The 25,363-nt window shown below is 37.3% G+C and overlaps 3 protein-coding genes across 3 annotated transcripts in view; 1 reads left to right on the top strand and 2 right to left on the bottom strand.

Annotated features, from left to right (window-relative positions):
- Nucleotides 1-2,521: 2,521 nt before the first annotated feature.
- LOC107732470 (T-complex protein 1 subunit gamma-like) lies at nucleotides 2,522-9,770 on the bottom strand. The gene is made up of 14 exons (XM_016543806.1): nucleotides 9,648-9,770; nucleotides 9,012-9,073; nucleotides 8,862-8,912; nucleotides 8,677-8,739; nucleotides 8,489-8,585; nucleotides 8,201-8,318; nucleotides 6,948-7,134; nucleotides 5,485-5,634; nucleotides 5,270-5,402; nucleotides 5,093-5,174; nucleotides 4,222-4,402; nucleotides 3,714-3,959; nucleotides 3,020-3,151; nucleotides 2,522-2,922 (listed from the first exon to the last, which is right to left on the bottom strand). The coding sequence occupies exons 1-14, from the start codon at nucleotides 9,673-9,675 to the stop codon at nucleotides 2,824-2,826; spliced, it is 1,629 nt and encodes a 542-aa protein (XP_016399292.1). The 5' UTR covers nucleotides 9,676-9,770; the 3' UTR covers nucleotides 2,522-2,823.
- Nucleotides 9,771-10,432: 662 nt separating this feature from the next.
- On the bottom strand, nucleotides 10,433-16,001 carry LOC107732473 (protein disulfide-isomerase A3-like). The gene is made up of 13 exons (XM_016543812.1): nucleotides 15,593-16,001; nucleotides 15,171-15,249; nucleotides 14,909-15,026; nucleotides 14,321-14,428; nucleotides 14,015-14,144; nucleotides 13,184-13,297; nucleotides 12,927-13,052; nucleotides 12,670-12,852; nucleotides 12,430-12,538; nucleotides 12,231-12,359; nucleotides 11,609-11,688; nucleotides 11,424-11,481; nucleotides 10,433-11,336 (listed from the first exon to the last, which is right to left on the bottom strand). The coding sequence occupies exons 1-9, from the start codon at nucleotides 15,733-15,735 to the stop codon at nucleotides 12,535-12,537; spliced, it is 1,005 nt and encodes a 334-aa protein (XP_016399298.1). The 5' UTR covers nucleotides 15,736-16,001; the 3' UTR covers nucleotides 10,433-11,336; nucleotides 11,424-11,481; nucleotides 11,609-11,688; nucleotides 12,231-12,359; nucleotides 12,430-12,534.
- A 1,780-nt stretch (nucleotides 16,002-17,781) lies between these two features.
- The window catches only part of LOC107732476 (platelet endothelial aggregation receptor 1-like), a 33,691-nt gene continuing 26,109 nt past the window's right edge, over nucleotides 17,782-25,363 (top strand). The window contains exon 1 of the mRNA XM_016543821.1: nucleotides 17,782-18,027. The gene's annotated coding sequence lies outside the window, so the exon portion shown is untranslated. The remainder of the gene's footprint in view (nucleotides 18,028-25,363) is intronic.

Here is a 25,363-nt window from a genome sequence, read left to right as displayed (position 1 = left end):
CTACCCAGTACCTAAACTTAACAACTACCTTACTAACTATTAATAAGCAGCAAATTAGGAATTTATTGAGGGAAAATTCGTAGTTAACCTGTTAAGCGGTACGGTCCCACATATGGGATTTTTATTTCCGTGCCCCTGGGAGTACGGTCCCACATATGGGATTTAGAACGTTCGGTGACGTCACATCACTGCCAAATTCAAACTGCGTTTTCGCACTTTATAAACGAGGCATTCGTTGCATCCAGTGAGGTGATCATTTAAGTGATTATCTGGCAATATCTGTGAATAGCTTGGGTCTATTCATATTAGACACAACAGGACTATATGTAAACTCTTAATGCCATTACAAGATGCGCATACTTCCATCTCGCGCATGTACAGTCTTCTGCCATCTTCACCCATTAGCCGCTTTTACACTGGCCAGTGCGAGCCGGGGCTTACAGCGAGCCAGGCGGGGCTAATAGCCTCGGACCTCGAGCACAGAGGCCGAAATCATGTAAAACCCGCAAGAAAACATTTCTGGAATCTGCATCTGAAATAGCATTTAGATGTATTTACACAGTTTAATGTAGGCCTATTTCAGAGGGGACATGGATGCATTTAACCTGCAGTCACAGATGAATAAATAATGTTTTGTTTTTAACATAAAACGCTGATTACTGTTATTTGAAATGATTTAAAACATTAAAAAAATTGTCGAAATGTGAAATTAAAACCGCCAGTAGGTGACAGCAAGTGACTGTTAATGAGTGAGTCATTGAGATTCAACCGATTAATAGACTAATAAATCAACGTGCGTGCAATCTGTGTGTGATTTGGTGGTATAGCTTACTTGATAATGGTAGGGGGGTAATTTCAAAATCACACAAGGTCCCCAGATACTAATCCCGTGCGAATAGGGCTTAACTTGCAAGCGCCAGACCACTGATTCGTCAAACCTGCTTTTCTGCAGTCCGTGTTCTTCTGACTATTTTGTAGTAAGTAATGAATATGCTTCGGGGAAATGTATCGGAGTAAAAGTATACATTTTAATTAGGAAATGTAGTAAAGTAAAAGTTGGCTGAAATATAAAAACTCAAGTAAAGTACAGATACTCCCAAAATATACTTAAGTACTGTAACGAAGTATTATTACTTTGTTACATTACACCACTGATTGTGAGCTATTGCTATGCATGTATGGTATTAAGTTATTAAACCCATTGTTTCCCCTGCCATCTGAGCAGCCATGGACACAGATATGGATCCACCAACTGGTTCAGGGTATGCAGTCCAGCAGTGCCGCCTGTCCTCCAGTGACACAATCATGGGTAAGAGAAGCAGACCATGGTTGTGTCAAGTGATTCTTTTATATGCCTGATAAAAAAAAAGAAAGTTATTTTTGATGCAATGTTCTATTTTTATGTCAGATCTGGACAGTGGAGTGGACCCAGAGACAGGAGAACGAGCCCAGGGGTGACATCCTCGTCTCTCTCATGAACACAAATCTGTGGCATACTGAATGCTGGATATTGCAACCCATGACTGATAATCTGGGTACATTTGAATGTATTTTGTCTATAGGCAAGGACTGGTGACAGATTAGGTCTGTGTGCCATTCAGCATAGCCAAAACTGCACATGCAACTTTGGTGGTGCTGAAATCCAAATACTGAATCGTCTTAGCATCCGAAATACTGTTAAATGACAATAAACCTGTACAGACTTGCAGATGAACTGATCGTCATGTAATTTATGGGTGGTCTTTCCTCCTAGATTGTTTGAAGTTTAGAAAATCTGAACACTTCCACTGGACTCAAGTATTGTCGGTTATCTGTGCATGATAAAGAAATGAAAAATACAAGCGTACAATATTCTAAGGGTGATGCTTTATAAATACAATTTATTCTACTGTATTTTTTGTTTGTTTGTGCGTGCGTTATCTTAAATATATTTGCATATATTTCATAAAAATGCTGCATTTGACAGCAGGAAACATCTTTATATGTTGTTAAAGTGGCATGTGTTTCTGTTCATGCCAGGCGCCTCAATATGACATTTGACAAAATATCTAACATTTTTTTAATACAGAAACAGCTGGTAACTTTACAGTAAGGGTCTCTAACCAAGATTTACAGCAAAGTTTTGGTCAATGCTGTTTTATGTTAGCATTTAATGCTCATTTCTACATATACTAAATGCATTAACATTTGTATTAATTTATTATGAATATTTATAAATAAAAATGAACAATGAACAGCATTAATGTAGGTGCATACCTAATACATAAATGTTAACAAACTGAACCTAATTGTAAAGTGTTGCATTTGGGAAAATGGGAGTTGAATTTTAATGCATGTATACATTTTTTAACTGTTAAGTGTTCCGTGTGCCTTTCTGGGGGGAGTTTGCAAATGTTACAGCTTCCGTGAAAAATTTTAATTACGTAAACATAGTAAACTACCAAGGTGTTTTGAAAAAAAGTACCTTAATTTATATTCAATTCAAGGGGGTTCAGCACAGAAAAAACTCAACACAACATGGTCTGATATTGAAATTTATCACTGGTAGGAAATACAAAGCAAAGCACAGGGATAATAGCACAAACATCCTAATCCAATCCAGAGTTGTTTCATTTGCCAGTGAGGAAAAAAAAAGTGGGGCCTAGAAGCTTCTGGCCTAATGACACAACACAAAGCAACAGTGCAAATGGTTTTCTGATGAGAACATTGTGTTGGAGAATGGAGTTTTGCACAAATAAATGCTTGTGTAAATTTACTATTCATTTGCTGTACTACTGTCCTTTCCGAACTCTTGTTCCTTCATCCTCTGTATTTCCTGTTCCTCTACTCCTTGTCCTCCATCGGTGCACCACCCGCCTGATCATCTCCCTTCTTCTTGTGACCAGAAACAATGTCATCAATGCGCAGTAACAGGATGGCCGTCTAAGAAAAAAAATGAGAAAAAAACATTAACAGTCATAAGAAAAATCTTCCTCCTGGAGTCTAAAGCAGTTTTTCCTCAGTGAATAAGCCTTTTTACCTCAACTGCAGTTTTGTATGTCTGGGCTTTAACTGCCAGCGGTTCCCAGATCCCCAGCTGCTCCATTTCAGCAAGAGTTCCTGTCTCACCATTGATACCCCACGAGGTGTTGCCCTCCTGTGTGTGCTTGGCCTGGAAAAGAGATGAGAAACATTAACGTAGGGCTGCACGATTATGACAAAAATCATAATTGTCGATTATTTCCTTGAAATTGTAATTGCGATTATTAATTACGATCATCACAATTGACAAATGTTTATACTATTGTTTGAAGCCATTGCATGCCATATTTTTATATGAAAATAAACAAGCTGAAAACACTAACTGAAAAACTTATTGCTTTTCTATAGTATTAAGACTCAAATATCAACTATACTTTGGATTGTATTCTTTAAATAAAAAAAAGTTAAAATATGCATGGTATTATAATGTTACACTAAAACTAAAATTAAAACAATGGAAAAACCCTTAAGATAACCTGTAGAAAATAGACATAAGTGGACTTTAAACGATTAATTGCTGCTTTGAATGATTAAGTAATTGTGGCACTCGTAATTGAAATCACGATTAGAAATTCGATTAATTGTGCAGCTGTACATTAATGTCAACTGAAATGCTGTTACTCAAGTTACTCAAGAGAAGCAGCAACATACTGAGATAAAAATACAAGAACTGTGCTATTGAATCAACTTACCCTAAGGGACGTGAGCACACGTATTGCTGAGGCTCCACAGTTCTGGATGAGTGTACGTGGGATGACCTCCAGGGCCTGAGCCACAGCGCGATACGGCCACTGCTCTACACCAGTCAGCGCTCGCGAACGCTCCGTCAGCCGATGGGACACCTCCATCTCCACTGCTCCACCGCCTGGCAACAGATGCGGGTCCAACAGGACGTTTCGACATACCTGCATGGCATCCTGCAGGTTTCGCTCCACTTCCTGAGAAAGATCATCAGTCAAACAGTGACAAGTCAATTAACCTGCGCAAAATCCCCTGATACCAGAGAACTCTGGCTGAGCTGATCAAACATTCAACAAATGGCCTGTTGAATTATCTCACTGTAGAGACCTTTGTGAGACTCTTTATAATGATTAAAAAACATTCTCATTAATCTTCCTCCGAGCATTGCATAGTCATAAATTTTTAACAGTGGCCCCAGTCTCTTCATCTCTTTGGTTCCCTCTCCCGGTCTTTTCTCACCGCTAAGATCTCCTTGCTGGCTCCTCTAAGCAGAATGGTACAGGCTTTGGGGTCTTTGCACTCTGTCACAAAGGTGAAATACTCATCGCCAATCTTCTTCACTTCAAATAGGCCAGCTCCCATACCCACATCCTCTTCACGGAGCTCATCTGTTCTGCTGGCAATACGTGCACCACATGCTCTAGACAAGCAGAAGTAGAGAGTATCAGTTAACTTAAAAAAAGAAGAGAAAAAAACCTTACTGATTTATGTAATTAAAAAATGCTGAATAAAATATATTACAAACTTAATTATAACATTTTAAAAATGAAATGTTTAAGTTGAAGTATTAAAACTTCTAGAAATAAAATAAAAGATAAAAATATAAGAGAATAAAAATGACAAGCAAATAAAACTACAACTTAAATTATTAAAATGGAGAATGAAAAGAAAAATAAAAGCTTATTTAAAACATTAATAAAAACTATAATAGCATATAAATACTAAAATAACACTAATAACCATTCACTAATGAATCATTCAAGTCAAATTGTAAAGCATTTTGCCAAATTCATTAAAAAGAATAAATTCTTAAAGTTTGTCACTCACAAATCAAACACCATTACACTACACACGCAATATCTAGGCATATATAAATACAATTTATATCCACTAAATACATTGCCATGATAAACATTTTAAGATTAATTTTCAAGATTTTCACATTTTAAATTTCCTATTATTTCCAGGTTTGCCAATGACTGGGAACCTTGGAATTAAGAACAAAAATTGTTTTATATTTTGTGCATGCACATCTGACAAAATAACCACTGATGCAATCAACTACACAAGAAAAATTCAAATGTATTGACAAAAGCACATATTTCTGCACCTTGCAATACGGTTGTTGTCCGTCTTTCTGACACGACGGATTGCAGTGATGTTTGCTTTCATCAGATAGTGCTGAGCCAGATCTAGAGAGATGACAATTTAATACAACTCACATGATCTAAAAAAAGACCACCATTGCTTCTCATAAACACATGACTGCACGAGTGCTCATATGTACCAGAGATGCCCTTTTCAGTGAAGATCAGGTCAGGTTTGAGACGAATAATGTCTTCACAGATCTGCTGGATGTACTCTTCCTCCATCTGCAGAATGCGGGCGAAGTCTTCCTCACGAGTGATCTCAATATCAGTCTGAGAGGAGCGAGAGGCCAAAGGTCAGTGTTTTAGATGTTAGGCATTCAGAGGAAGATTGTGGATTCAGACAACACCTCACCTGACTCTCACCCTTCTTGTACTCCAGAGAGCAGTCCAGCAGAACAATTCTGGGGTTCTTGATGAGTCTTCGCATACGGGGATGAGTTACATCCTTATTTACCATCACCCCCCTCAGCACACATGAGTCCTCAATGAAGCCACCAGGCACCTATTCACACACAAAAAGTGCAATTAGGTATTGCTTAACATTTGATCAGTTTAAAGACAACATGAACTGCAGGTCCTAATTTTCTCCATTGAGAATGAATTGGATCATGTATTTTGTATATTGGTTAATATTATCCAATTGTCCACACAACTCAAGTGACATCAAAAATAGCCTTATCTACAGTGGCCGAGAGAGCTCAACGCGCTCGGCCCGAATCAGTTTTCTAAAGCGTTTTTGAAAAATCGCTTACCCCACCTTTAAGAAAACACATGCAAATAGAAAGCACCAGCAAATTCAGAAAACACCATCAGTTTGCCAACACGTGTTCTTTAAATACTCAAAATACAGAAACGCGCTGCAAATACTCAGAACACAACCAAATACAGAAATGTGCTGCAAACACACACAACGCGACCAAATACAGAAAAGAGTTGCAAGTAGCACAGCCCACAACGTTTCAAGGGGTGTGAAACATTATGTAAGCTGGCTAACTTTTTAAACTTCCCTTTACAAAAATTAACCATGGTTTTATTATAGTAAAAGTGTAGTAACCATGTTTTTTGACCTATTGATTACCATTTGCATAACCACAGTTGTAGAAATACCATGGTTAAACTATGGTTAGTGTAGCAAAACCATGGTTAACCTGTGGTTACCATAGTTAAACTATAGTAACCATGTTTTTTTTTGTAAAACCATGGTTAATTTTCATAAGGGAAGTTGTAAAAGTAAGTTAGCCACCTTACATAATGTTTCAGTTACAGTAATTGTGTATTTCGTCAGCTTATGTAGGCTAATAATATCCAAAATGCTAAGGAATCATATATCATATCAGGATGTTAAAATAAACAAAACTCTCACCTTTCAGAGTTGACATTGATAAGCATGTCCCAGCCAGGTTTGTCGCTTGTGGTTCCCTTAAACATTTTTGATGTGGTCTGTACGTATTTGCAGCGTGTTTCTGTATTTGGTTGTGTTGCGAGTATTTGCAGCATGTTTCCGTATTTGGTCATGTTGTATGTGTATTTGCAGCACATGTGTTGTCAAACTGATGAAGAGGTTTTCTTAATTTGCTGGTGTTTATTCTATTTGCATGTGTTTTTCATTTGCGAGCTCTCTCTCTGCCATCGTATAAATCTGATAAAATGCAAGTCATTTTATTATGATTAAAGATATCTGGGGAAAAACATTCTGGAATTACATTTAAAAATTGTGCACATACACAGTAAAACTAAGTAAGAATATATACAGTTTATTTTAATTTCAGGTTACCTTCGAGAGAAAAATGGAAAATTCTTTAGACAGTGTCCTACCTTCTCGACTTTGGCATAATTCTTAATGTCGATCTCCTTGCGTCCGTTTTCCTCCAGCTCAACAGTACGGACAGCATCTAGAGCAATGTTACAGGCCAAGGTGGACCAGCGGCTGAGCGCTTTGGTGTTGATGGCAGAGTTTATTATCTTCAACATCATGTCACGATTATTCACGTCTACTGGAGTGCTATGAGGTCGAGGAAGAAGTAGAAAAACTATAAGACTGCAGAGCACTGAAACATCTCAGCCCACTATAGCCAAGCATCCACCTTAACAATCCACCGATAAAACTCAGCAGCTTAAAGGAATGGAAAAGGAAATTTCACCCAAAATTAAAAATGCCGTCAGAATGAGAGTCCAAACAACTGATAAAAACATCACAATCCATACGACTCCAGTCTAGTGTTGTTTTTGGCGGCCTGTTTTAATTTTAGTTTTAGTCTAGTCTTTGTGTGAAACTGTCATTTTAGTTTTTATTAGTTTTAGTCACGTTCATACTCTTTTTAGTCTAGTCAAGTTTTAGTCAACTAAAAGTCTGAGCATTTTAGTCTAGTTTTAGTCTACGAAAACTGATGACATTTAGTCTATTGTAAAATTGTACATTTAATTATAGTCATCGTCACATGACCAGCATTTTCGTCTCGTCTCGTTTTCGTCACGTAATAAAGGTTCGTTGACGACGATATTTAGTCATAATTTTCGTTGACGAAAGCAACACTACTCCAGTCCATCAATTAATGTCGTGAAGTGGAAATCTTTTGTTTATAAGAAACAAATCCATCATTAAGGCATTTTAACTTTAAACCTTTGCAAAATATGAGTTAATCCTCCAGTGAAAAAGTGAATGCTCTGTTGTCCTCTTATATAAAAATCCAGAACTGTTTCTCTCCTGATTCTGACGAAATGACTTTTTCACTGGAGAAAGCAATGTTATGGATAGAAGACTTGTATTTTATCCAGAAGCAACGGTTTGAGGTTAAAAATGTCTTAATGATGGATTTATTACAAACACGCAGCTTTTCGCTTCACAAGATGCTAACTGTCGAACTGGAGTTGTGCTTTTATCAGCTGTTCCACTGGTGAACAAGTGATGAAATGCTCCAAATCCGTTCTGATGAAGTAACAAACTCATCTACAACTTAGATGGCCTGAGGGTGAGTAAATTTTCAGCAAATTTTTATTTTTGGGTGAACTACTCCTTTATTGATTGAGAGCTCACAGAGAAGAATTAAACTGGTGGTATGTGTGATTACCTGATGTCTTTGAGTATGTTCAACATGTCATCCAGAGCTTGTCTGTATGCACTTATCACCACGGTAGGATGCATCTGCTGTTCCAGAAAATGCTCAGCCACCGACAGCATCTCACCCGCTGTACACAGAATGACACGTTAGGATTTGAGCACTTCAAATGCTATTGAACAAATGTTAGACACCTGACACCTATTATTAATAATAATTATTTTATATTACTAAATTAGAAAAGTTATTACTCAAGAATACATTTAATCCTACACCAGTGAGAACACAGATGACTCTCACCCAGAATAATTACAGAGGTGGTCCCATCTCCAACCTCCTCATCCTGTGTGCGGCTAATCTCAATCATGGACTTGGCAGCAGGGTGCTGGACCTGGATCTGAAAGCCACCAAAAAAGAGAGAATATTATATCAATATTCAATAAATACAAAGCATTCATTTTATTTAACAATTCAGAGTTCATGATCACCTCTCTCAGAATGGCATTGCCATCATTGGTCATGACGATCCCACCCATTGGATCCAGAAGCATCTGCGCACAGAGAACAAATCATTTCATCATACATCTTTCTAGAGAAATATCATATCTTTCATATTTTCTTACAATAGACAATGCACTAAAACATAAGAGTGGTCTGAACGTCAGAAACCCACCTTCATCATAGCCCTTGGTCCCAGACATGTCCTGATGATGTCAGCTATGGTCTGAAAAGAAAAGATGAAGCAGCAAGTAAGTGATTTTTGTCTCATCTGACATGTCTATCAAGAGGAAAACAATAATAATAATAATAATAACAGACCCACCTTAGCCGCAGTGATGTTTCCTATCTGGACCTTCCGTCCAGATTCTCTCTTGATGTTCTGACCTGTTATGAGCAAAAATAGAGCCAGTGTGGATTAAATCAGTTTAATATGATGAACCCCAATTATTTTACTCGTTTAGAAAATGCAATTATTTCAAATAATAGAATATTTAGCACATGCTAACTGAGAAAATATCAAATATGTTATCGGTCTACTCCTAAAGATGAACAGGGTGCAGCTCTGGTCAGCACACCCTCTGTGCCGTTAGCCTGATGCTAACTAATTCATTACTTTAACATCTCCGTTAGACAGAATCGACTGGCCCATAAAGACAGCACATGACTGAGATCTGAGCAGCGCTAGTTTTATTATTGACTGTGTAACTTGTGGTGGAATGCCTTAAATTATATTACTATTAATAAGCAATGTTAGCTACGAGGATAACACAATGACTAATCTGAACACTGACATGAGCTTGTCAGACACGCGAGGCCCCCGTGCCACACTAGTTAGCTTAGCATTCTAGCACCGCTGCATGAATAAAACTCTTATTCAAACTGTTACCAAATTCAGCGGCGGGTCATATGAAAGCTACACTTACGCATTTACAGATGGAATAATGAAATAAGCACTCACTAAGCACGAGAACCGGTCGGCCCATCATGTTTGCGGCGTGGTTTAGATCACCGATACCGGATAACGCGCACAACGGCGAGAGGAGAGGACGAACCAGGCGTGGCTGGGGATTCAGGCACACACTGAACCAATAGGCAAATGAGACGCCTTTGACATGCACATATCTCCACCAATCAAAGAAAGTCCAGCAACGCTTGTGGGTGGGTGTAGACTCGAGCGGAACTGAAAAGTTCTCGAAAGAATCCTGTAATAGCTGTCGAGATGAATATTTCCTAGATAAAAACTTACATTTTACTTACAAATAATTAAACGCTCAGTTTCAGATTTACATCCAAAAAAAGCAAAATCTATATTTTGTTAAACAATTATACTATTTTATATTATCTAAAAATAGTTTATATTTATAAAAAAAAAATTTATATATATATATATATATATAAAACTCCTCACGTTTACATAAAACATTTTTAATGAGGAAAAAAAAGGACAAATATTACAGCAAAAACTCTAAAATGGTTAACGAGGTTAAATTACCATATAAGGTATTATTAAAAAAACACTCAAACTTAAGTTCTACAACATGAATGTACTTTTAATATTAGTATTATTAATTAAATATATCTCAAATTACCGTATATTTTAGGTACAACTGCTTTTGGATTATAAAATTTAAACAAACAAAAAAGCTATGTAACTTTTTTTTTTTAAAGGCTTTTACTATGTAACCTTTAGAACAATACCACAAATATAGAACAAAAATATGCTACAATACACACACAATCAGGTGTCTGTCCATTCCTTTATTATGACTGCAAACACAAAACACTCCCCTTTTGGATTACATAAACGGTTAAAGTAGTAAGTGTCAAACTTGTAAAAGATCACTAGGGCTGGGAGCAGCTGTTAACGTCTCATGTCCTCACATGTATGGATGGAGGAAGCGATCCAAGATAAGCCCTTACAGACATTTGACTTGACATGACAGACGTACGGAGGTAGGAGAGGTACCCCAATTCTTTTCACAGACTGCTATTGCACAGTCATCAGCTGCTTACAGAATCTCTAACACATCCTGTAGACTTGAAACAAAGTTTTATAGTAATATCTGAAGGGACTATGAAGAGATTGTGTAACTATCGTACCAATGCAGTAAAGAATTTCAACATTTTGTAAACTAAGCCAGCAGTCAGGAGTGAGGTACAAACTTAACGTAAAAGCATTCAGTCAGTGGAACACTTTAGCATGCTACAGTAACATGTATGTTATAAGTGACCTATAAATAGTCTCTCTTTAAATAAAGAGACAGGAAATTAGCATATTTCTCATATGCAGTGCATTTTGTTACGAAAGATGGAATAAAAGAACACCGAGGCAACTTGGCAGCAGATTGATAAATAACTGATGCAAAAACAGTATTTTAACTATAAACTACATTCCTTATGTATCCAGTAGTGTACTGACTAACATTTTACAAGTGATACATTTTATCATGTGCATCGATGATCCCAACTGATGGTCATGAATAGCTGCGAGTGACATATTTGGCTAAGTGGATTTGTGCATTTCTCCACCTGTTAAATTCAGCATCTTATTGTTTGTTTACAGTTCATCCCTTGACTCGTCTAAGATGAGCGGATTTGTGGCCTCTTTCTTCAGATAGGTGATGAAGTCACTAACCTCACGACCACCCTATGGGACAAAAACATTTAAGTAACATTGTAGTAATTTGTCTGTGTATATGTGTGTGTGTGCACACTTGTGTATGATGATATTCACCTCATATCGCCGTGGCTGGTCTTTTTGTCCAGAGGGCGCAAAGTAAATGGTTGGAAATCTGCAGTTTGGGCCAAACAAATCCAAAAATAAAAAAGAATCAAGAAGAAAAACAGCTGAATGTCACAGAATGTTTGTTGTAATGAACTATTAATAGATCAAAGACATAAAAAGAGACAGAATGTTACCCTTGGACATAATAATTTGGGCGCACATCATTAGCTGTGGCGTCCATTTTAGCAATGACAATTTTGGGGTCCCCAGAGAGCTAAGACACACATAAAATAAAACATTCATCTCATTTCATTCAGCAAGAATTAATAGAGTAAAGAGTGAAGACATTTCTATTTGAAATGCTGTTCTTTTGAACTTTTTATTCAGAAAACAAAATCCTGGAAAAAAATATATCATGGTTTCCACAAAAATGTTAAGCAGCACATCTGTTTTCAACATTGATTAAAAAAAAAGAAATGTTACTTAAGCACCAAATCAGCATATTAAAATGATTTATGAAGGAACATGTGACACTGATCACTGGAGTAACAGATGCCAAAAATTCAGCTTTGCCATCACAGAATGAATTACATTTTTAAATATATTAAAAAAACATTTATTTTGAATTGTAATAACATAACTAATATTTAGCAGTATTAGTATTTGTACCATGTTTTTGATCAAATAAATGTAGGATTGGTGAGCATAACGGACTTCTTTCAAAAACATTAAAAAAAAAAAATTCTTACCAATTTCAAACCCCTAACCCCTGATAAAAATGCTTTATATATATACATACACATTGTGTTAACAAACCTTTTCTCCAAGCTCCTTGTATATGGGCTCCAGGTTCTTGCAATGGCCACACCAGGGAGCGTAAAATTCAACCAACACATCCTTCTCTGGATCATTCACAATCTCATCAAATGTGTCTGCAACCACAACCTGTGAAACCACATACATGATGAATACCAGAAAACATTAAAAAAAAAAAAACCTTTATGGGTCCATGTACCTTGACAGGGTCATCGTTGGACTCTGGAACAGGCTCAGATTTCACATATCGTTTCAATCTTTTTGCAAAGTAATCCTCCAGGAACCTCTCCAAGGACTTGCCATCTCACCTACAGAACCAAACACAGAATGAAGTTCTAAAGTCTTTTGGACTTTTCTCGAGTCTATTAATTATGTCTTACTGGGTGTAAGCAGAAAAGCTCTGGGTATAGAAACTAGTCTAGTGTGTTGCAAAACTCACGTGAATTCTTCCTGCATGGAGTACTTGTGACCCTCTCTTGTCCGGATGGTGACGAGGGGAATGTCACCTCCCTCAGACGAACCCAAAACAAACTCCTCCTCAAGCTCATCCTGGAACTCCTGTCGATCTGCCACTGCAAAACTCAGACCCCGATCCTGGAACTGTGTCACCACCTTCATTATCCTGAAAGAGACAGACAAAAATGAACAGATATAAAGAGAACGATTCCACTGATATTCCAACGATTGGGTGCTCACCTGTTCCTCCAGTAGTTTGTGCCTTTGAGATTTCGTAAGTAATCTACATTGTAATATGCTGTAAGCAGATCACTTCCTCTCAGAATGTCCCTATTTTCTGCAGTTAAATGTGGACAGAGACCAAATCTAAAAGCAAAGCAAGATGAAAACAACAAGACCAAGAATCACAATCACAATAAATCAAATTGCATTTTTAAGTGGAGTTCAAACTGTTTAATCAATCATCCACAAAATATATAAGCATAAAAGAAACTTACACATTGTCTCTGATGAATGTATGGAGAGAGGAAATAGAAATGGATTCTGTGTATTTCACCACATTGTCCTCAAACTTGCTGTTTAAATGGGGGGGACGAAACAGCAGAACACACCTGAAAGGAAAAGGTAGAGAAGAAAAAGCTCAAAATATTTTAGACATTTAAAAATGTACAGTTTATCTTAATATTAGAGGTCGACCGATAGTGGATTTTACCGATACCGATAGCTAGGTTGGACCACACTGGCCGATACCGATTAATCAACCGATAGTTTTTAAAATGGTAAACGAAAACTAAAACAGAGCTTTGCTATTTTTAAAAAAGCAGTTGTCAAAACAAACAACACGTGCTGTTAGTGATTTCTGCCTCTAGAGCCCCCTCTCGTAATGTATAATGGCAGCGGACCCTTCTCGGCCACTCCAGCAACGGATGCAACCCGGAAAACTATCGGCATTGATTTTTGCCGATAACCGATAGTTCCGCCAATCAACTATCGGTGCCGATTAATCGGTCGACCTCTACTTAATATACCCAATATTCATATTTTCAGTCATTAAAACTGACATTTCATAGCTTATGTGAGGTGTGCATAACCCTTACACCTGTTCATCTTTGGATAGCTAACCTTAAAATTACCTAAGCCATCACATATGGCATGATATTTGAGCCTAACTATTTCTGCCTATATAATTTTCGAGCTAAGTCTAGTTTTGGTTAGCACTACTTCTGACAGCAAATGAAAAAAGAAACATCAGGGATATACTTAAACATGAAATACTGATCTTAGTTTCTGATAATGATCGTGTTTCCTTCATGCTCTGTCATACATACTCTCCATCTACCCCATATTTCAGGCCTGTTCCCACATCAGTGGAATGAGCAAATCGATAGCTATCCCTCAGGGCACTGGAGACCTTCAGAAACTCTGCAAGCTCTGTACTGTCTTCCCCAGAGAAGAAGCCTGAGCAAAGCCAAGAACAAAGAGACAAGAGGGCAAAACAAGAAAGGAGAGAACTTGAGCTTCCTTCAGTTCCAAGAGAGATTAAAAGGAATGCAGAAGTCAAATCTGATGTGTTTTAAGCTTCTGCTGCAGGAGCGATTTAAGATGTTTTAGCAGGTTTTACAAACTCAACTCACCCACCACACTGGCCTCATAGTTGTCGACAAAAAAATCCAAATCCGCCTCACTGAGCAGAGCCACAGAACTTGGACCTGCTTGCTTTTTCATGTAGCTCACAATGCCATCTGTTTCAGACCAGATCACAAAAATAATTATAGCCAAAAAAACAAAAACAATATGAAAACACACTGACAAGTTAGGGATCAGTAAAAAAATTTGAAAGAAAAAAAAAAATTTTACTTCGTAAAGATGCATTAAATTGATCAAAAGTGACAGTAAGGAAATGCATAATTGTACAGGATTCAAAGAATCCTAAAAAAAAATAGATTTCCACAAAAATATCAAGCGGAAAAACAGTTTTCAACATTGATAACAAGAAATGTTTCATGAGCACCAAATCAGCAAAATTACAATTATTTCTGAAGGATCAGAAAAATTCAGCTTTGCCATCACAGAAATAAATAATTTTTTTAATTATATATTAGCTGTATTTTTGATGCATCCTTGGTGAGCATGAGAGACCTTTAGAAAAAAATTTTTTTTTTAAATCTTACGAACTCCAAACTTTTTGAACAGTACTGTATGTGTGGACACAAAATATCAACCTGCTGTTCTGGGGCCATCATAAGATCCAGCTTCCTCTCCATTGCGGAAGATTTTTAGGGTGGGATATCCATTCACTCCAAAACGCTCACACGTCTCAGAGTTCACAGTGCAGTCAACCTGACCAAACATCAGGAAAGAGACACATTTACTACACAAATATATAAAAACAGAATATTGCAGATTGAGTCATCTGTGTAGCATAAGTGAGGCTGAAGATTTGAGCTGGGTAATAGGAACTGGTGGGTCCATCACCATCCTCACCTTTGCCAGAGGCAGTGTCCCTTTCAGCTTTGTGGCAGCAGCCTCGTATTCCGGAGCAAGCCTCTGACAATGCCCACACCTGTGGTAACATCATATGAGGAATGTTAACGATACATTAAAGCATTGTACTATTTAACTGCAAATGCAGGTAAAATCCAGTGTTTCGGGGATTTATTATTGTTTAAATTAGAGAATTGTGCATTTGCATCATAATTTAGGTTCATGCACATCCATATATCATAATTTAAATTCATGCATTAACAACTATTGTTGTTCTCACTAAGTCCAGACATGAACATGAAAACCCCAGCTTACGCTCTGGTCACTGTACAAACAGTTAATTACAACCAAACTACAACCTGGCTGCAGCTGGAATTGCACTTTTATACAATTATAACAAATACATAATATCTGGGACAAACCAAGGTGCGAAGAACTCCACCAGCAGAGTCTCGTGCATGGCTGCGCTCCGTTCAAAGTCAGAGTCGTCGAGCTCGAGCACATCGCTGCCCTCCGCACGCCACGCGGTCAGTGCTAGACAGATGATAAACCAAGGTAAACGCATTTTGACTCGTGTCAGCGGTGACTATGCGACGAATGAATATAGAAGTTAGCCCCGCTGCGCAAGTAGCAGATGTATGGATCGCCTGAAGTTCCACAAAAGCACTGTGCCCCCGTCAGAGCGCGTTTGATAAATTCCGTACACTGGTGCAAAGCCTTTACTTGGCATAACATGTGCCTCAAGTCGATCGCGTGGTGCTGCAGCACCTGGGATTTATTACGCTCGTTCAGAGCTTTAATCTTTTAGATACGGCTAGTTGTTTGAAAATCAATAAAGTGTTCAAAGACCATAAGTCAAAGGAGGGGAAGGTATGCAGTGATTTATTTTAGCACTAGGGGTCACCATTATTCAGATATATCTTATTTAGATAAGAAGCATTTCGGCTTGGTAAAAGTTTGCTCTTTCGAGATTTTGACTTGGCGGTTGAGACTGGACAGACATTAAATCAGACGAAATATATATAATACAATAATTATTGTTATGAATAAGATAAACTCTTAAATAGACATTCGTTATTCGACGGGTTCTGACTGTAAGTGTAATTATTAAAAGATAATATTAAGCCGTTTTAGACGAGTATAGTGGTGTTTCCTTGAATAAATAAATCAGTGTCGAACGATATAACTGATTGAGCGATTCAATGACATGTTTACTGGAACTAACTGTTGTATAAAATATAGTGATAAAATATTTTTGAGACATTTTCAGAAATGCAAAAATATTTCTATGTACTTATTTAAAGATGTTCTCGGAACTCCTGGGTAATTTCAAGACCTACAATGTGCAAGTGAAGTTCCTGTCAGATGATAAGCTAATGCTGACTCAGCCCATCTTTTGCTGAGTGTTTTAATAAGACGGAAACCCTGTTTTCCTTCATTCTCGATTATTTCCCAACTTATAGTGTTATCTGTTAATACAATGCATGAAGGGGAAATACGTCCTGGAGCATCACTTATCATTAAAGCCAGCAGGAAACCATTCTCACGGACCCTTCAGTGCAATGGCTTACCAATCATGGTTGTTAAAGCCTTCTTTTGGCCAGCCATTTTTGAACAGACATTCTGAATAGTAATTTAGAAAGAGGGCTGCTTTGTTGATGTTCCAGATCCAGAATTTTCCATTTTACTCCCCCATTTTTTTTAACCAAATCCCTAATTTAACTTTCCAGACCATCCTAAAACAGACAATCCTTGTATTTCAGTTTCAGATCATATTTTTTATTTAATCTCCAAATCTAAATCTAAGGTCAATGGTTTAAAATCCCTTGTGAACATTTCTAATATGTGCTCACGGAGATGGCGTGGGATAGGCTAAATGAGGGATAAATTAACTACTGTAGCTATAATAAATTTTTACGGTAAAATTCCGGCAACCACAGCTGCCGATTTTTTACCGTAAATTTTACGGAATTTTTTTTACAGTGCAGGCAGCAGTTTTCTGTCGGGGATTTGTTGCGTCGCGCTGCTCACGTCCGGTGTAGACACGGTGTAACATTGGTTTTGCTTTGTTTCACAGAACTAATCGTTGCCTGGGTTGCGTACGTATATGTGGGGCGGAGCTATCAAAATAGGGGCAAGACCCTTTTGGGGTAGAGGCGTGTTTGTTTTGGTGATTTCAAATATCAACATTGGCTACCAGATGCTTTGTGGTAAAATAGAGGGGGAAATGATAATATTTCAATAACATTTGCCTACTGATTTTTATTAAACGTAAAGGAAGTGTAATGTATTAAAATAAAAATATTATTAGGTTCATTATGTAATAACTCCCATTATTTTAACACATCATTGAGGTCTCTGGAATCCCAAGCATACAACAGTATAAATCTCAACAGAACATTAGGCTACTAACATTATAGTGTGTAACAGTGTATGGAAATGTCAATAAACATGAAATATGTTAAGATTGTATTGTATAATGTTTTGTAATGACAGTTTTATGCCAAACTGTTAAATAGACACAAAACTATAGTTAGAACTAAACACTGGGAGGGAGAGAATACAGTAGGCGTAAGCGCGTGCCCACTCACTCCTCGCGCACTCGCGACTCGGTTGTCTCGAGGTTCTGTCACGGTCGCGCGCTCTCCAGCGCAAAGGATAGAGATACAGAGAGTGATTACGCGCACATCGGCTGAGCGATCACTTTGGGAGCAAGACATAGCTTCAATATTTATTTACAAGTTTATGAAGTTTACAAAAGGACATACGTCTGTACGAGTAGGCTATCTTAATTGTCCTCGGGACAGAACACTCCAGAACATCGCTCAATAAAGTTCGATGCCACTTCTCCAGTAAGGTAAGAAAGTTTACGCTAATGCAATGTAAGACTTTTCAAACCTGCAAAGGACATGACTGATTTCCTGAATGTATTCACTTTTGTATAGCCTACTTTTTTTTCGCATTTTTGATAAGATTATGTGATTGCTTTTTCTTAGGGTTCACTCAAATTTAATACAATTTTCAAACAAACTATATAATTCATGCAAACCAAAATTGTAGGCCTATAATTAATAGTTTGCTGCAAATGCACTTCAAAACAGAATAAACCTAACCTACATTGGTAGATTTCATTAGCTTACACAACCTTATTTTAAAAATCTAAGCAAATATCTGAAAAAATAGCGGTTTTCCTGTAATTAAGGTGCAATTTGGCTGTTGAAACATTGATGTCCATTTTTATTATTAATTTTTTTTTAGACCAAATCAAACAGATGTGTTTGTGATCTGGAGCAAGTACTGCGTTATTCATCAATGTTGTTTTTTTCCTCAAAAATTACATTTTTATAATTTGCATAAAACAGCATAAAGTATATTGTTAAAAAAGTACATGTAATTTGTATTTAACGCCTGTCATAATACAACTATCTGAGTCATGGCCGTGTTATGTGAAGGACAATGGTGGAATGACACAGTGCCTGAACACATTTGATCTTTTTGTGAGTCATATCAAAGGCTCTGCCAATATTTTTTGTTCTTTTGTAGTTGATTTTTAGCATTGCATGCTATTTGAGTGTTTCTTCTCCACAACATTTTGGAGTGTCAATCACTTGCAGATACAAACAAACCCCAGCACTGCAAAACCGCAATTGGCAAAAAAGCACATTAGATCCAGGAGATGCCGACCTTGACCTTGGTTCTAGATGATTCCAGACAGTTAAAATGAGTCCACTACCTGTTTCACCATCTTTTTGTTCCAGACCACAATATCCCCTAAAACAGGTCAGACTTATGAATAGGAGCTCAGAAAGAATCACTAGTACCTGCCAGTGGTTTCACATCTGGAGAGTAGAGACTCTAATTGATTTCCACAGGAGAAACGTTTCACCTGGACAGCAGCATACTGAGGTCCTCGTAAAAAACATCTGCTGTGGATATGATTTCTTTGTTGGGCCGTGAGCACTGGGTTGGCACAGACTCTTTAACTGAAATTCTTTGGATTACACCAGGGGTTCTTGGTTCAGTAGTTCACAGCTGCTTGTGTTATGAGATCATTTATGTCATGAAATTAATTGTAAATTAGCAGCTAATAATCTGGAATTGTTTTCTGTAACGGAATCTGATATGTAAACATTAAAAAAATTGAATTTAATATCTTGATTTAAAATTTTAAAAATATATTTTTGTTTGTTTAAATAATTAGTTGTAACCTTCTACATGTCAAAAAGTGACTTTATATGAGTTCAGGGTGAAATAAAATAGCACAAAGAAAAGAACATACGGAGGTCAGTGGTGATGAGATGGGGGTGTTGTGTTAACGGATGAAGAAGGTGGGTAATATTTCCACCACATGCTTACATAAGCCTCTCTAACTCATGCTTTTTGCAGACAGATGCATAAGGAGGGCTTTGGATCTGTGGGCTTCTGCTTAAAGCTCTTCCCATTTCTTTATTTGTCCACTGGACTTTTTTTGTGCATTTTTGTTTGCTTTTGTTTGCACATTCCTGTTTATTTTCACTGCAGAACCACCACAGAGTTGTAGAGTCAGAGAGAAGATCTCTAATCTTTGCTCCGATCTGAAAGTCGGTCAGTCTTGGAGAGGTTTGAAGCACAGCGGCAGAGCTGGTAGTCATTAGGAGAGTGGAAAGTGACTCTGATGTTGTTTTGCAGGGTCTGTTTGCACGGAAGAAAAGACAAACAACCCATCTAGGGTGAAATATAGAAACATAGATGTGTTTGTAAATCTCATGCAAGTGTTTAAGTGGACAACTCTTGAAAAATGATCACGACAGCTGGCAGTAAAGCTCATTTTGTGACTGTTGCGATACAGAAAAGGGCTATGATCTGCAATAGTTATATATCTGTCATTCCCTTCAGTCAAAACAAAGTCATTGTTATGTAAAAGTCCAGTCCTTCATATTTGGGATTGACATTTGAGCTCAGACCTGCAGCCATCGATTCTACAGCTGTCCTCCTGCCATCTCAGAGTTGTATTTTAAATCAGGTAGATGACAGGGGGAAAATAATAACCCTCCTCAACTTTTCCTTTTGCTTTAGTATTATGGAAAAGGCATACTGGCACTGTGCTGAAGTTTGTCCCATGAGATCCAATCGGAAAATTAATTGTGGTAAAATATGAGGTGAGTACACACTGACTTTTATGTATGTGGGAGACACAGAAATAGGGAGATTTTACTATGTGTATTGTGAGTGTGCATGTGGTGTCTACCGAAGGGAAATGGTCACTGGATGGCAGACCAAAGATGTTTCCTTTTTGTTTGTTTCTGGTAAACTCCCTGGTGTTCTTCAGAATGAGAGGAGGAGACAGTCGAGGCCTGTGGACTCAGATATTATTTATCTTACAGACAATGAATTGTAAACACCAATACATTAAGTAATGAATCCTCAAGCACATCCGATGCAAATGGAAATAAGATCTGGATGGGAAAAAATTCATTTCGTTTGGATTTAGATTTTATTGGCAGCACAGGAAATTGCCCCTGTGTTTCCTCTGTTACTCTTTCTGTCTTCTCTTGTGCCCAGGACATCCTGAGTCCAGCATCTGGCAAATACCTGCCCTCTTTCTCTGTCTCTCCTTCTCACTCTCATCCTGTTATTTCTGCCTTGTTGTGGAAGATATACGACCTACACATATCAGGTTCATAGATGCATTTAAAAGCAGCCAATTAGTTAAGATATGTAAACACACTACGGTTCAAAAGTTTGGGGTCAGTATGATTTTTTAATAAGAAATTAATACTTTATTCAACAAGGAAGCATTAAACTGTTAAAAAGTGAAAGTAAGGCATTTATAATGTTACAAAAGATTTCTAGTTCAAATAAATGGTGTGTTTTTTCAGTCATCAAAGAATACTGAAAAAATCGGCAGAATATATAAAACGGGTATAGTAAAAAGTATGAAGTAAAGTGTTTGTTGTCAGTATGTTATTTTAATACTTATATTTAGCAAGGGCACATTCAAGTGATTAAAAGTGACAGTAAAGACAATACGAAAGATTTCAAATAAATGCTGTTCTTTTGAATTTTCTATTCATAAAAGAATCTTTTAAAAATATGTATCACAGTTCCCACACAAATATTAAACAGCACAACACTGATAGTAATAAGAAATGTTTCTTGAGCTACAAATCAGCATATTAGAAAGACTCTTTAACATTTAAGAAACCTCTGAATTGGGGTTCAAATATTGTCTTCGTTGTGATGGGAGTGAGAGGAGGAAGAGAATCTAGAAGCAATTCATGGAGTCACCTTCAGGGCAGACAGAGAGCGATGTGTTTCTTTTCCTCAAGTGAAAACCTTTACTTTCAAATGCTCAGATTCAGGAACATGTGGTTATTTTTCTCAGCTGTAAAAAGGCGATAAAAAGACGGTTTTAATAAGGAGCAGGCTTCCTCCTCACTCTCCAGAAGGGCTCTGCAGCGATGGCCAGTTGAGTAAATCAGAAAGCTTTTAGAGGAGTGTACTGGCAGCGAATGGACTTCCTCTGGGGAGATGAATGATAGCAAATGGGCGATGCAGTGATATTGTGTGGTACCAAATCCCTCAATTCCCTCAGCATTATCCCCACACATTTTATCAAAAGCTAGAGAGAAACAGCAGATCTTAAAAAAATATTTTAGCGTTGCTTTGCAAAGATATTTTGTTGGAAAAATATGAAGGCTTTGGTTTCATCACGCACCTGGATTCAGTCCTAATGCTTTTTCTGAGTGCTGCACTCCTTTTTGCACTTAGGGGAGGCTCAGTGTTGTATGTCACACTCGCTTGAATAGATCCAGGCCTGATCCAAATCCCTGAAAATGTAATAAAAAAAATTGGTAAAAAAAAAAATCTTAATAATTATAAATGTAAAAATATGGACATGAATTCATTTATCACAGCATTAGCTTTATCATCAGTACAACCTGCTGCAGTTTGTCCATCTGTCTGCACAGGCATAGCGGCCACCTCATTCTGATCCAAATGTTTGCTATTCTGTCTCATAAATAAATGGGCCTCTTAAGGTAAATTCCTGTGTGGGACAGCTTTACTATACTCAAGACATCCAGTACTGTCCAGACTGTATAATAAAACAAGACAGACAAGGGAGAAAAAGCACACATATGAAAAGTTCCTTAACTGCGCAGATCGAGCTAGAGTCCATATTAGTGTTCACAAATACACTTGCCAGGCAACAGAATGTTGATTTAGATGGGAGGTGGGGGTGGAGTCTGTTATCTCACTTCAGTCTTGTGGCAGTTCATTCATTAAACCAAAGCAAAATGAAACTGAGATACTCAAAACAGTGAAAAGACTTTAGTGATACTGGTGATATATGATGCATCTCTCATGGAGATGATGAGGACTGAGCAGCTGTTAACAAAGCTTATTTAGTAATTTGCAGATCTGGATAAGTTTGGAAAAATGGCGAATTTCTAAATATTCAGTAAATGTATAATACAAACAAAGTGGTTTTTATGGAGCAGGCAGATGACTGGAAAATGGAATGGAAATTCATTGGTCAGAGGTTTTGGGGAACCCTTTCTGAAGTACTAATCACTTAAATTCATGTTGTCTATTGTAAATTTCACATTTTGATGTTTGATGCCACTTTAAAATTCTAGATTTTAACTCATATTCCACAGTTGTTACATTGATGGTGCTGACAGAAGTTCTTTCAAGAAAATGTCCCTCACTGAGATGTTGCTCAGCTGACTCCACACTCCACAGCTGTGATTCTGGGTCTCCAGACTGCATGGAGTGATGTTCCTTTGGGTCCTATTGGGACTGCGGCACTCTTTTTCTCCTCCTTTTTCTCTCTCTCGCATGTGTTCTGACTGTACGCCCAGACTCCTGAGGGCCTCACACGCACATACACAAGCCAGCTCTGCGCTCATGGAAATCTGCAATCAATTTAGCCAGCAGGGGAGGGGGCGTCACACTAGAGACCCCCCATTTCAAGAGAGCTGTTTATATACGTAGGCATGCATATGTGCACGTGGAGTTCAAGTACGCTCATGTGGGCTTGTGACGATTGACCTGGCTGTTTCTTTACACACATACACATTTGTTCAGCATTTCCTCTCTATGGATGACATCGTGTATACTTTGTTGAATTGACAGAGGATACGCAGCACATCTTTGTCCTGTAAGCTACTGGCCAATCATTCATGAATTTGTGATTGACATACCAGCACAGCTGGAGCTAAAATTAAATCTCATCTTCTTCCTATCAGTCTTCGGCAACAATTGTTGCCACAGAAATTTCAGAGAGCAATTATCTAAACTGGGTCACTGTCCCAAGTGCAATAAGCAAAAGATTATAAGAGCCTAGATTTTTAGAGTATTCAGTTTTCCTTTTATCCATGCAATGGAAGAATAGTGTCCACGCTTGTTTATGCTGTGTGAATTGGAAAACAAGGAAGATAAATCATGTTGAAGGAACGGTCATGATGTCATGTTTGGACATGTCACTGAAATTAAGAGGGTAACCTCATCCAACCCAATCTCATGAAAGTGCGTATAAATAGTACGCCAAATAAAAACGAAAACTTGTGGTATTGATACTCAAAAATTGACTTTTGCGTGTATATGCTACGCGATGGGTAGGTTTAGGGTTGTGGGGTAGATGTGTATCATATGTACGCGAAAACTGCGTATCATATGCACGCCAACAAATTTCGTATCATATGCATGCGAAAACTGCCCTCATCTGTACCTTTGGGAAGAAACAAAAAGGGAAAAACATCCTTGTAATTTCTCTCAAAGCCTCTAAAGACTGTCCTAATTATATGAGTTTGTCATGCACTGAATTTGTTTAGATTTAAAATTGCTTACATATCTTAATGCTAAAACTTACAACTCCTTGAATTCATGGTGTTTTGATTAAGGACAGTTGATGAACTAATAAGTAAACCCTTTTTAGTATATTGCACAGTAAATGTTGCATCGATTTGAGGTGAGGGTTTATACGTGTAAAGATAATATTTACATTTATCCATTTAGCAGACACTTTTATCCAAAGCGACTTAAAATACATAAAAAGGTAACCTAAAATGCTGACATCTAAATTAACTGGTTTAATTTAGTCAAAAATATTATTTTACATCACTGAACCAAACTATATAAATTCATTTATACCAGCAAACCTAACTGTTAAGGGTTAAATCAGGTAGAAATAGTAACAATTGCAAGTCACAACCTTTTACAGTGTAGATGAAAATAAAAAAATTGTCACAGAATCAACAATATTCATAGTGTATGTCAGGTTTATTAGAAAGCTAGACTGGGATAAAATATAATTAAAGATAATGAACAAACGTTTAAAAAAAAAAATATATATATATATATATAATGTGAAAACCTTTTTTCACATTTTTTTTGTTTTGTTTGAAAATTTCCTCCCAAGACCATCTATTGAAAATAGTGTCAAGTAATGATGAGTTCATACATTGATTCTGCAGCATGAACAGGTTAAATGAGTCACTCACAGTGGGCAGATATACTTGAGTGCATTTGTCTTGATATTTGTGGGTGGACATCTCAGACCACACTGGAAGCAGAGAGGAAGAGGAGGAGTAGAGGAAGAAGTGAGTAGGAGGAAGAGGTAAGCTAGGAAACATTTCCGGTTAGATAAGGATGTGAAGAGCTGCGGTGTTAATCAACATTCCATTGGAATTATTGTCAAATTCCTGTTTGGGAAAAAACATTCATATCAGGAATAAATATTCCAGATGTAGTAGTCATGAAGGTGGATGTTTGATTCACTTTACACCTTTCTGTTTTTTACAAGAAACATACAAGCAATGATAACAGTTATAATAGTAAATTAACTGACTTTCAATTTATAAAATGTACATTAAAATTGAATTTCAAATAAAAAAGACTTTGAATTAAATGCAAAGCTTGCTTTTTCTGCTTTGGTTTTTGCCCCTACATGTTCTGGGCCATAGAAATTATGGCCCATGTAATTATGGTGGTGCTCGGTCATGTCTTTTTAAAAAGCTCAAACCTCAGAAGTGCCCATCTCTTTAACTTCTCTGCCTCTGAGGGTTTGGTTTAACATGGCAACACTCACCAGAGTTCGTGAACGTGAGTGTGTGTGTTTTTATGTGAATATAATTTGATTTTGTGCGGTTGTGTGCACCTATACTTGAAAAAAATATGGTTGAGCATATTCATGCATATATATATATATA

This window comes from Sinocyclocheilus rhinocerous, unplaced genomic scaffold (assembly GCF_001515625.1).
Source record: "Sinocyclocheilus rhinocerous isolate Xijiao unplaced genomic scaffold, SAMN03320098_v1.1 scaffold3081, whole genome shotgun sequence".
Taxonomy (NCBI): Eukaryota; Metazoa; Chordata; class Actinopteri; order Cypriniformes; family Cyprinidae; genus Sinocyclocheilus; species Sinocyclocheilus rhinocerous.
Note: the sequence above shows the minus strand (reverse complement) of the source record. Positions and strands in the feature narration are given on the sequence as shown.

Bases quoted from the DNA above. Each gene is read 5' to 3' on its own strand.
- LOC107732470 (XM_016543806.1), bottom strand. From the start codon at position 9,675: ATGATGGGCCGACCGGTTCTCGTGCTTA. The intron at 4,403-5,092 runs GTGCAGAAATAT...CTGCTTGTCTAG, and splicing joins GACAACAACCGTATTGCAAG to AGCATGTGGTGCACGTATTG. The intron at 3,152-3,713 runs GTAAGTTGATTC...TCTCTTTTCCAG, and splicing joins GTGTGCTCACGTCCCTTAGG to GCCAAGCACACACAGGAGGG.
- LOC107732473 (XM_016543812.1), bottom strand. From the start codon at position 15,735: ATGCGTTTACCTTGGTTTATCATCTGTCTAGCACTGACCGCGTGGCGT. The intron at 14,429-14,908 runs GTTGATATTTTG...GGTCTGAAACAG, and splicing joins TGATGGCCCCAGAACAGCAG to ATGGCATTGTGAGCTACATG. The intron at 12,853-12,926 runs GTGAGCACCCAA...TGTCTCTTTCAG, and splicing joins ACAAACTACTGGAGGAACAG to GATAATGAAGGTGGTGACAC.